At 42.4% G+C, this 12,500-nt stretch overlaps 1 protein-coding gene across 3 annotated transcripts in view; it reads left to right on the top strand.

Moving 5' to 3' along the window:
- Positions 1-12,500, top strand: part of mpp2b (membrane protein, palmitoylated 2b (MAGUK p55 subfamily member 2)) — a 56,077-nt gene that overhangs the window by 32,272 nt on the left and 11,305 nt on the right. For all 3 annotated transcript variants that reach the window (XM_035533425.1, XM_035533423.1, XM_035533424.1), the window contains 3 exons: positions 7,162-7,314; positions 7,416-7,571; positions 7,854-8,081. In XM_035533425.1, coding sequence (XP_035389318.1) covers positions 7,162-7,314; positions 7,416-7,571; positions 7,854-8,081 — 537 coding nt within the window. The remainder of the gene's footprint in view (positions 1-7,161; positions 7,315-7,415; positions 7,572-7,853; positions 8,082-12,500) is intronic.

Raw genomic sequence — 12,500 nt, forward strand, 5'->3', positions numbered from 1 at the left:
TCTCTGTAGTGTAGACCTCTCTCTCTCTCTGTGGCTCTCTCTGTAGTGTAGCTCTCTGTGGCTCTCTGTAGTGTAGCTTTCTTTGTAGTGTAACTCTGTGGTTCTCTTCGTAGTGTGGCTCCCTCTGTAGTGTAATGTAACTCTCTCTGTGGCTCTGTTGTGTAGCTCTTTCTATGTGGCTCTATGTAGTTGTTTGCAGAGCTCTGTATCTCTCTTTGTTTGTCAATAGTTCTCTGTCAGCCTATTGTGACATTTCGCATTACTTTAATGTAAGGACTTTGTCTGGTGTGTGCGTGTGGGTGCACCTCTCTCCTGTGGTGGGGGACCTGCAAGTTTTAACCGAGCTGAAGTTTGGCTTCATCGTGCAATACTCTTGAAATTTGGTTTGCAATATGTCTGCAACTGCGTGCATAACATTTCAAACAAGTCAAAAGCTGTGAGCTTCAAAACTTGGGTTTCTGTTAAAACTCTAAAAAAAAAAAAAAAAAAAAAAAAAAAAAAAAAAATCTTTTTAATGATGAAGACTGAAGATGGAATTAAAAGTCAAACACAGCAGATGGGGACTTATGAAACCCTCACTGAGGTCAAACACAGGACTAGTGAAACCCTCATTGAGGTCAAACACAGGACTGGTGAAACCGTCAACTGTTGAGATTTTTTTTCAGTACAGTGGCTGGACAGGGTCATTCTTTTGCTAGGAATCAGCTTTGCTAATCAGGTGCTACAGTATAATGATGGTTTGAGTCCATTTATTTTGCGCTGACTTGCTGGTTCCCATGTGTGTAGCAACCAGATGTCCCTCAGAGCAAACTTACTGGAAGAAAGCACCACACTCCAAACAAAATAGCATCACTTCTGTTTCGCACATTGGTGCCATTATCTGACTGTCCTGTGAAATAAAAACCCCACAGTGGTTAGAATGTTTCCAGGAGACAGCGGTACGAGCGCCACCGTGCCAGACCTCGAAAGGTCTGCCGTTCTGCATCTGTATCTGTTCTTCCAGTCAGTTTATTGTGAAGCGTCAAAGCAGCAGCAGAGGAAAGAGAGAAGCTTGGACAAGAAGTCTGGAGCTGAGGGTTGATCCCTATTAAATCTCCAGTGGAGCTGAGAATAGTTCCTGCAATTGCAGCGGTGAATCCGGAGGGCGTGGGGATCTGCTGGGTTTGAGGAGGCAGGAAGCTGTGTAGGGTTTTAATCACAGTGAAGCTTTGGTAACCATCCTCCCCCACTGCTCTGATTCTGTTGGGTTTTCTCTTCATTCTTTTTGTATCTTTTCTCACTCATTTTCTCTCTCTCTCTTTTCCCCGTTGTCTCAGTGTCGAGAGACGGGTTTTTTCTTGTTTCCTTACCCTTACATCTGATTGCCGACAGATTTCTTTTGTGATGTGCGTGTGTTTGTACATATTTGCATGACCAGATCTGGCTCATTTGCATGTGCGTTCTCTCCACCAATGAGATCCTACCTGCTCATTTTAAATGGTTGTCCTGGCTGCTGGCTGGCATCTTTGTGTGTGTGTGTGTGTGTGTGTGTGTGTGTGTGTGTGTTTGTTTTATATTCTTCTACCTTGGCTGATGCCATGTGCAGGTTGATTGGCTGGGAGTGCATGAGGTGTATCGTTGCCCTGGTCACTGAACCTGATTTCGATTGGTTGATGGGTTGTGCTCTTTTTCAGCAACTGTTTTATATGAAAGGAAATAAAATTCCTTTATCTGGGTTTAGAGAGCAGATTCATACACAGACACTTGTAGATATAAATATATAAGATATAAAATGTGCGCATGTGTGTGTGCGCACGTGTCTGTGTGCGTGTGTGAGAGAGAGAGAGAGAGAGAGAGAGAGAGAGAGAGAGAGAGTATTCCATCAGTGCGGAGCACATCTTTCCGTGTGATCGTCTATCAAAGCTCTGGAGCAAAGGGAGAGAGAAAAGGAAGGAGAGGGACTGAGGAGGAGGAGGAGGAGGAGAGATGTAGAGAGTAGAAGGGCAGCATCTCTCTCTCTCTCTGGAGTCATCTGATTGGCTGTCCCTGACTGCTGCACCCGGTGTGGGTTCAGGACTGCTCTGCGTTTGACCAAAGAGCAGGTGTTGGCTGGATGCTGTGAATACAGACACTTATAGTTGCAGTGTAAACTGATCCTGTGCATTTCTAAGGATATACTCAAAATTCCCAGACATCACCATGCCGTTTGTGCAGACAAGAAGACAAGGTCCATGCTTGAATTAGGGCACCTAATAAACCGGTTAATTACAGCGTTTGTGCAGATGCTGTTATCCAGAGCAGCTTACGGATTTGTCAGCGTGACGGCACGCGTCATCCCTGGCAGGTGACATGCAGAAGCATCATTTGAGTCTGTGCTGGATGATGTCATAATGTCTGGTTTTTTAGACATTTATTAGTATTTTTAGACATTTATTAGCATTTCAGAAGGTGTTTTTTTTTTGTTTTTACTTTTTATTGACAAATCCATCCAGTTTAAGCAAAGACTTAATATTTACTGTGTTCACCCTTCTTTTTTAAGACTTCTGCAATTCGCAGAATTGGCATGCTGGTTATCGGCTTCTGGGCAAACTCCTGACTGATGGCAACCCATTCTTGCCTGATCAGTGCTTGGTGTTGATCACAGTTTCCTCTTTTCGAGGATTGACCACAGGCTCTTAATGGGATTGAGATTTGGGAAGTTTCCTGGCCATGGACTCAAAATGTCAATATTTTGTTCACCAAGCCACTTTAGTTATCACTTTTGCCTTGTGACATGGTGCTCCGTCATGCTGAAAAAAGCACTGTAAACTGAATTGCTCCTGGATCGTTGGGAGAAGTTGCTCTTGGAGGATGTTTTGATACCATTCCTTATTCATGGCAGTGTTCTTAGGCAAACGTTTGAGCAAACCCACTCCCTTGGATGAGAAGCAACCCCACACATGAATGGTCTCAGGATGCCTCACCGTTGGCATGACACAGACAGGACTCATGGTAGCGCTCACCTTTTCTTTTCTAAACAGTCTGAAGGGGGCTTCATCAGAGAAAATAACTTCACCCAGTCCTCGGCAGTCCAATCCCTTTACTTCCTGCAGAACGTCAGTCCGTCCTTGATGTTCTTCTTGGAGAGAAGCGGCTTCTTTGCTGCCCTTCTTGACACCAAGCCATCCTCCAAAAGCCTTCACCTCACTGTGTGTGCAGATGCAGTCACACTATTCTTCCGCCATTCCTGAGGAAGCTCTCATCCAACGGACTGATTTTGCTCAAAATTCTGCCTAAGAACACTGCAATGTAAACACGCTAAAGTTAACACAGACAATTTGTGGTGGGTACAGGTAACTAGATAAGTGAATTAAAAAAATAATTAGAGAAAGTAAATGGATTGGTTTATGCAATCTATGGGAGTAATCAAAAGGTTAATCTACATATCAATCAAGACCAACAAAAGAAACGTATTAATCAACAGTGAAGCGGGGAACTAATTTAAGAGTTATGAGGCTGCCACAGGTGAGGGAAAAGGGTTAACTCATATAATTTGATTAATAAACACTAAAGCTAATAATGATACCAGCTGGTAACATATGAAGGAAATGCCGGCTCTTACAGAGATGCATGAGTGTGCTCCATTGGATCGTCTGGACAGCGCGCAGAGTGCAAGGAAGCATCCATTTGACTGCAGGCATCAGGTCACCATGGTAGAGGTTAAGATCAGTCTTTCATCTTTCTGCCTGAATGGCAGTGAGCGTACCGTCCTTTCTGTGAAACTGTCCAATGACTCCGCTGTTCCTTGTAGTTCTTGACATTCGGTGACGGTGTGGAGACCAGGGTTCTTGGACCAAGGAATTGGACTCTTGGATCTGGCGCTAGTGAGAGTCACATAGGCCTTCGCGGGCAGACCTTTTCCGAAATTGGAGTGGGTTCTTTACTGGCAGTGTATTGGAATTCCGATCTCGATCAGACGGGTGTGTTCAGTAAGAGCCTTAATGGGTCAATTCCAACAAATACACACTAATGAAAATAAATTAATAAAATAATAACAAAAAAAACCCAATGACATCCATTTAACATGTGGTAAACTAATATGTCTACCTACCTAATATTTCTAGCTGCTTATCGAGAAGTTATTCACTTGTCTGAGAAACGGAAAAAGAAGTTTAGTGGGTGGGTTTCAGTCCCAGTTCACATCTCGGACCCGACTAGGCTGCTCGACTCGACAGACTCCACTCCTCACCTCTCAACTTCTCAACTCCACTCACCAACCAAACCTCTCCACTCTACTGAGGGATTTATCAGTTATTTTTTGGAAGAAATGAGGCCTGCCTAGGTCATGGATATTCAATAACCTCTGTGCATGATTGAGGGAAAAGAATTTAAGAGATATAGGAAAACAGGAATACATAGAATCCACCATGAATCAATTATAAAGAAAAAAAAGAAATAAAGGAATATAATAGTAGTAATAATAATAATAATAATAAAGAAAATCAAATATTTCTATCCATTTCTACCTTCTGGTCTTAGAATGAGGGTAGAGCATTTGGATAATCAGTTTAATTACTTTTCTGGTTTCTAGACGTTAGAAAATACTAACTTTAATATACTGTCTAATTGGTTCATATAGGTTTTCTTGTAACACAACTAGGAGTGAGTAACAGTTTGTTTACAATATGCATGAGGTTAAGCAACACAGATGAGTTAATATAAGTGAATAATACAAATTAATTAAGTAATTAACAGAATAACAGGAGCACACATCACAATTTGGGGGTTATATTAAAATCATCAGACATGATCGGTTGATTATTTGACATCATAGTAGATTAAATGGTCAGTTGTTACTTTGTGAATATGTGGGATGAGCAAAGTTACTTGCCCTGGTAGGAATTTGAGTCTAACGGAATTTATGGTTTTCCTTACTAAACCCAGGCTGGTAAGAGCTTTTCACCTGACCATCCATCAGTTTATGACCTTTAGGGAGAGGGGGTTGAGGGTTAGGGGCCAGGCCATCTTGATAGCTGAGCTATTTATGGTTTTGTCTCTAATCCTCAAAGCACCATTGAGTCCTAGGTCTGTTCTGTGGCCTGAGGGTGAAAGAGACCCCAACCCCACCCTTTTTTTTTTTCTTTTTTTGGACCAGGTTAGAGTTTCATCAGGGGAATAGTTTTTAATCTGCCTTCACTGTAGATGTCGCATCTGATTATTTTTCTTTGTCACACTGGACCAGACAGGGATGTCCTTTATCTCCTCTCCTCCTCTCTTCTCCATCGAACAATTATAATTCCACTGAAATCTTTGCCCATCTTCCAAGGAATCACTCGTTCAGGTATTGAACTGAAATCATCATATGCAGATGACTTGTTATTATATACGACAGACCCAGTGACCTGCCTTCCTTCAATCTCGTCACTTTTACATTATTTTGGCTCCTTTCCAGGATATAAAGTTAAAAAGGATATCAACTCTAAAAGTCAGTGTTATCCAGTTAATTTACTAACACTATTTCTTCATTCTTATTTCTTAACTCAGTCTTGCCCTTTAAATTTGCTCCAACTGGATTTGCATATCTGTAGCCCCAAATGTATCACACTTTACCCTCTCCTGCTTCCACACAAACTTCTCTCCTTTATTTGTCACACTCAAAATGGATGTACAGAGATGGAGATCTCTTCCTGTCGTTACTAGCCAGAGTAAACGTACCACCTCCTTCAATGTTTGCACTTGCATACTAATTACCGCTCAAGTTGAGACTTTACTAGCGGCCCAGTGGTGCCTTTCTCTCGCCGCGTTTGGTTGCATCCCAGGCATCATTTTAAGTTTCCGTCGCCTTCTGCAATGATGGCTATACAAAAAAAAAAATCACTTATCCTCCCCAGCTTTGACCGACACGCCTTCAAAACATGGTATGAGGGAGGTATCAAGTCTTTCCGTGACCTTTATAAAGACGCTCAGTTCAATCTGCCCTCTTCGCATCCATTTGTTTTCCAATTTTCCTCCTCCTTTTCAAATTATGCCAGTTTTCCCCACTGGACAACCTTGGGAAGACTAGACCTTTCCCAAAAATCACCAGGATATATTCCCGAATTATGGCTTTCGATACACGTTCCTAGGATAAGATCAGGAGAGCCGGAGAATATAAGTGAGAACGCTTTTACTGAACAATGGTGGGGCAAAGTGAGAAGCAGAATATGATCCAGTGCACCTTGTGCAAGACTTCAGCTGATCCAGTTCAAAGTACTACATAGAGTTCACTGGTCTAAGTCTAAGTCTAAGTCTCAGCTGTCTAAATTAAGTCTCAGCTGTCTAAATTGTACCCTAGCGTAATCACTGATCAATGTGATGTGCTCTGCCACACCATGTACTTTAAGTCATGTTTTATCCCTGTCCAACTATTAATACATTTTGGTCTCATGATTTTGGGATAATGTCAAGGTTCTTTGGCATCAATATCAACACATGCCCCTCTATTACTGTGTTCGGTGTCTCCTTGGTTCGTCCTAATTAACTAGAGTTCAGTCGGAAATTCTGGTTTTCACCTCTCTGTCGGCGAGACGCCGACATTTTCTTACTGTGGAAATCTAACAAAACCACCTTCAGTTTCAATGGGACTTGAAGATGTTGTGCATCTCCTCAGACTGGAGAAGATACGAGTCAGTTTAAAGGGTAACACTGCTGCATTTTATTCCAAGTGGAAGTCTTTCTTTTCTTTTTTACTTCATTACAGACTATGCTGGTGGGTTAACCCCCCCCCACACACACACACACTGTTTAAAAAAACGTCATTAAAAAAAAAAAGTGTCTATTTGGGTGTGTGTGCATGTACTAATTTGAGCTATGCTTGGGACTGTGGAAAGGGTTCTAAGATAAGGTCTGTAAATCAGGGATTTTGATATTACTAATTGCTTTTGAAATTACTAATTTCGACAGCATTCATTATTATTGTTTGCTTCCTTGTTACTCATTTGTCTCAGAAGCTGCTGTAATATTTACATATAAATATGAGGGAAGCCTTCTGGATATAGTTTAATCTCCCAAAAGCAGTATGATTCCTCTTATTGTTTTTATATTGTCATTGGAAAGGTATTCATTATTTGTAATCGAAATATAATTCAACTGGGCATGATTGATAGTTGTATTTCTTGTGTGTGTGTGTGTGTGTGTGTGTGTGTGTGTGTGTGTGTGAACGAGGCACACGAGCGGTATGAAGAGCCGAAGCTGGAGGCAGTGAGGGACAATAACGTGGAGCTGGTGCAGGACATCCTGCGAGACCTCACCCCCCACACCCCGCACAGCCAGATGGCCCTCGAGCTAGCCCGCATCCTCCGCGAGCCGCACTTCCAGGTACACACACGCACGCACGCACAGATGCACAGCCTGCAGCCTGGCAAACCACCACATCCTCAATTCGAACCCAGCTGAGCTCTTTTCTCATTGGCCCACAGTCACTTTTGGAAACACACGACTCAGTGGCCTCCAAAAGCTACGAAACTCCACCCCCCAGCCCGTGCGCCTTCATGGACCCCGCCCTCAACAACCAGCCGGTTCCCCCGGACGCCGTTAGGATGGTGGGCATACGCAAAGTCTCAGGAGAACACCTGGTAACTCTTGGCCTCAGTTTAATTCAGGCTACATAAGTGTGACACAGATATTCTAAGCAGCCACAACTATTCATGTCAGATTATGAAGGCTGCTTAGCAATATCAAACAGTGATTTTTTTTTCCATACAAGGTGATGCTTTCAGTTGCACTCATTTGTCATTTTCAGACTTTATGGATTTTCCAGTGATTCTTCAGGATAATTTTTTCAAATGTTCTGCCCAGCCTACATTCTCGGGGCGTAACCGGGTCGTTTCTCTCTGCCCCCGTCTTGCGTTTTGCAGGGCGTGACTTTCCGCGTGGAGGGGGGCGAGCTTGTGATCGCACGCATCCTGCACGGTGGCATGATCGACCAGCAAGGGCTGTTGCACGTGGGCGACGTGATCAAGGAAGTGAACGGCACAGCTGTGGGCAGCGAGCCCAAAGTCCTGCAGGACATGCTGAAGGACGCCAGCGGCAGCGTGGTGCTGAAGATACTGCCCAGCTACCAGGAACCACACACACCACGGCAGGTGAGGGATACACACACAACAGTGCTGAATATTCTCCCCAGATACTACATGCACCACAGAAGATGAGGGGCACATACCCCCCCCCCCCCCCCCCCACACACACACACACACACACGGGCACACATGCATAAACGCACACAGAGGTCACATATTTCAATCCAACCTTGAACCAGAAAAGCAGATAAAGAACTTTATATTAAGGGATGTTAAATGGTTAAAAAAAAAGCCTTCTGCAGTGATAATGCAGTAATAACCCAGTTAGAACAGTGATAATGCAGTGATAACCCAGTTAGAACAATGATAATGCAGTGATAATGTAGTAATAAGCCAGTTAGAACAGTGATAATGTAGTGATAACCCAGTTAGAACAATGATAATGCAGTGATAATGTAGTAATAAGCCAGTTATAACAGTGATAATGTAGTGATAACCCAGTTATAGCAGTGATAATGTAGTGATAACCCAGTTATAAAGGTGATAATGTAGTGATAACCCAGTTATAACAGTAAAAATGCAGTGATAATGTAGTAATAACCCAGTTAAAACAGTGATAATGTAGTAATAACCCAGTTATAACAGTGATAATGCAGTGATAATGTAGTGATAACCCAGTTAGAACAGTGATAATGTAGTGATAACCCAGTTATAACAGTGATAATGCAGTGATAATGTAGTGATAACCCAGTTATAAAGGTGATAATGTAGTGATAACCCAGTTATAACAGTAAAAATGCAGTGATAATGTAGTAATAACCCAGTTAAAACAGTGATAATGTAGTAATAACCCAGTTAGAACAGTAATAATGCAGTGATAATGTAATAACCCAGTTAACAGTGATAATGTAGTAATAACCCAGTTAGAACAGTAATAATGCAGTGATATTGTAGTAATAACCCCGTTAAAACAGTGATAATGTAGTAATAACCCAGTTAAAACAGTGATAATGTAGTAATAACCCAGTTAGAACAGTAATAATGCAGTGATAATGTTGTAATAACCCAGTTAAAACAGTGATAATGTAGTAATAACCCAGTTAGAACAGTAATAATGCAGTGATATTGTAGTAATAACCCCGTTAAAACAGTGATAATGTAGTAATAACCCAGTTAGAACAGTGATAATGCAGTAATAACCCAGTTAGAACAGTAATAATGTAGTAATAACAGTTACAACAGTGTAGTTACACCAGTGATACTGCAGTGATATAGTAATAATGCAGTTATAAGAGTAATAATGTTGTAATATTGTAATTATAACAATGATTCAGTGCTGCTGTAGTAATAAGTGATGATGCCGTGATAATGTAATAACGCAGTTATAATAGTGATACTATATTATCATTGAATTGTTATAACAGTGATGAATCAGATATAGTAATATTGCAGTGATAACAGTGATAATTCAGCGATAATGTAGTAGTAGCACAGTTAACAATGAATCAGTGCTGATGTAGTAAGTTATAACAGTGCTGCAGTGAAATAGTAATAATGCTATTATAACAGTGATAATGCAGTGATACTGTAGTAATAATGCAATTATAACGGCCATAATACAGTGATACTGTAGTAATAACACAGCTATAACAGTGATACTGTAGTAATACAGCTATAACAGTGATACTGTAGTAATAACACAGCTATAACAGTGATAATGCAGTGATACTGTAGTAATAGCTATAACAGTGATAACGCAGTATGATGTAGTGAGCCTACTCTGACGTACTATCTGGAGCACAAGTTGGCGATAGAGCCAATCACACACTGGAGGCGGGAGGAGGGAATGGTTGGCCCCGCCTACTGCTTAATGATGATGACGTGATGATACTATGAGGGTCTTGTACTCAGTCTAAACCGGGAGGAGCAGTTCTGCTGCTCTCGTGCTTGGATCTGTTTGGATGATGTCGCTGTCCCCACGAGTACCACCCCCAACAAAAAACAACAAACTGCAAACAGCAACAACAACAAAAAGTTTGCATAACATTTTTAAAAAGCCAGTGATATGAAAGTAAACGGCGTGAAGAGAAGAGAACATGGATGAAGAAAGCCCGAACCAAACCACACAAGGCCGTAAAACCCAGAAGAAGTACTATCTTCTGCAGGATAAGCGAGAGGCACGTGTTCCTACGCTCTGGTGCATGTGAGACGCCTCACAGCTGAGCTACTGAGCGTACAGCCCAATGTCTTCCGCCTGGTGGCACCGTGCTCAGACACGATGGGATTCTCGTCTGGATGGAATAAAGACGTGAGAATCTGTCACTAAATGCGAGAGAGGGGAAGGTGCTCTAGAATGTTCTTCCGATGAAAGAAAAGCTGTCTTTCAACATATTTGATGTGGCAGTCAAATGATAATGGCATGGGGGATCTAAAATAGCCACAAGATTCCAGAACTGGGCCACGGAGAATGCAGTAAAATCCGGGTTATTTAGTGCATTTCCCACTTTTCTTAAGGGTCATAATGGGTGAATATGGAGCTTTGATTCACCGTTGTGACTCCTCTTGTTGTTTTTTTACATAGCGCTCTGTGACTGGTCTAAATCTCTTTTTCTCCATCACCTGAGACAAGCGGTTGGCCGATGCTGATACCAGGAAATAACAAAATATACTACGTCGCGATGTGATTTATTGCAATAAAGGCAGCATATGGTGTCACCCACCTCTGGGTAGCAGTGGGTTTGATTGTGTCAGTCCTCAAGCACATTCAGATACTATGTGATCATTTTTCTTAGGGTACAACAAGCAAACCCTGAGACACATTCAGCCTGTCTATCCTCTGCCTGCACCTGCCAATTATATATTTGTGTCTCTCTGTTTATTTAGAAATGTAGCCTGTGTGTACCGACTTGTCTTGATTTGGCACAAATCAAGACAGAACTTGTCATTTCTAGCCGGCACTGGAAATGCGACGCGTCTAATCACAGCCAGAGTGTTTGTGTTTATTTTTTCGAAGGACATGAGGGAAGTCTCGGATTTCTGTTTATGTAAAAATAATACGGATGACAAAATGACTTTATGAAGTCCCAAACTGACAACTTTTCGCACAGCATGCAGGTCCCTTTTTTCTTCTCGCTTTCACTCACTCGGTTCCTCTCTGTGATATTCTCCTTTCTTTCTCAGTTTCTGTGTTCCTCTCCCTTCCCTCACTCATCCTCTGGGGTTTTCTCCCCTCTGTCTCAGTGGGTCTCACTCTCCTGCATCTCCCTCACTCATCCTCTGGGGTTTTCTCGCATCTGTCTCAGCGGGTCTCACTCTCCTGCATCTCCCTCACTCGTCCTCTGGGGCTTTCTCCCCTCTGTCTCAGCGGGTCTCACTCTCCTGCATCTCCCTCACTCATCCTCTGGGGTTTTCTCCCCTCTGTCTCAGCGGGTCTCACTCTCCTGCATCTCCCTCACTCATCCTCTGGGGCTTTCTCCTCTCTTTCTCAGCAGGTCTCACGCTCCTCCATCTCCTAGGCTGGGGAGACATGATGCGGCCACTACGCTTACACGTCACAGTCTTCTTTTTAGCTACTGACACTGCAGACAGTGATGTTGGAAGAAGCAGCAAACTAACAGAGCAATCTCAGTGACAAGTTGAGTGTGTGTGTGTGTGTGTGTGTACAATCATGTAAACAATGTGTATTTTTAGCTGCTGTGCTACCACTTACAGATGCTCTGTGTGTATGTGTGAGAGAGAGAGAGACACACACACACTTCTCTCAGTAGTGTAATGCCAAGTGTAATGAGCAGAGAGAGAAGAAAAGAGAGAAAAGGAAAGAGGGAGAGAGAGAGAGAGAGATGGAGACAATTATTGAACTTGTAATTAAAAGATATATTAATTAAGCCTGATGAGAGACCAGCAGGTGTGAGTATGCGCATGTGTGAATGCTACGGTGCGCTAACACTTATTGTACTCAAAGGGTTTTGTAAACCGCTGAGGTGCGTTACAGCAGTAACTGGTTAAGGACAGCGCGCGCAATCATGATTGTATCAGATTAAGACCATTAAGATGGTCCAGACCATCCAGAGTTACCGGTCCTGTGGGGGCCACGTGGGCAGCGTTCCGTATGAAGGCTCCAACTACAGATGGGGTGACGGAGACAGGTCTTCTGGGCAGTGAGACACAGTCCCATATGTCCTCCTGTAAAGAACAGGATTCCACCTGTATTAAGTTTACAGCGTTCAGCAGACATTCTTATCCAGAGCAACTTATATATTTATCAGTGTGATAAATGGAACCAGTGACTTTGGTGTTACTGTTGCCTGTTCTACCCGGCAAGCTACAAAACAGACACTGATAGCTTTCCATGGTACTTGGGAACAAAATAAATAAAGATTTAAAATATAATTAATTAATGAATGAATGAATCTTGAAAATCCTTGGTAGAGCAGTAAAATAATGTGCGAGAACCTACAATAGCAAATTTTGGAGCAGAATTTAAAA

This window comes from Electrophorus electricus, chromosome 14 (assembly GCF_013358815.1).
Source record: "Electrophorus electricus isolate fEleEle1 chromosome 14, fEleEle1.pri, whole genome shotgun sequence".
Classification (NCBI taxonomy): Eukaryota; Metazoa; Chordata; class Actinopteri; order Gymnotiformes; family Gymnotidae; genus Electrophorus; species Electrophorus electricus.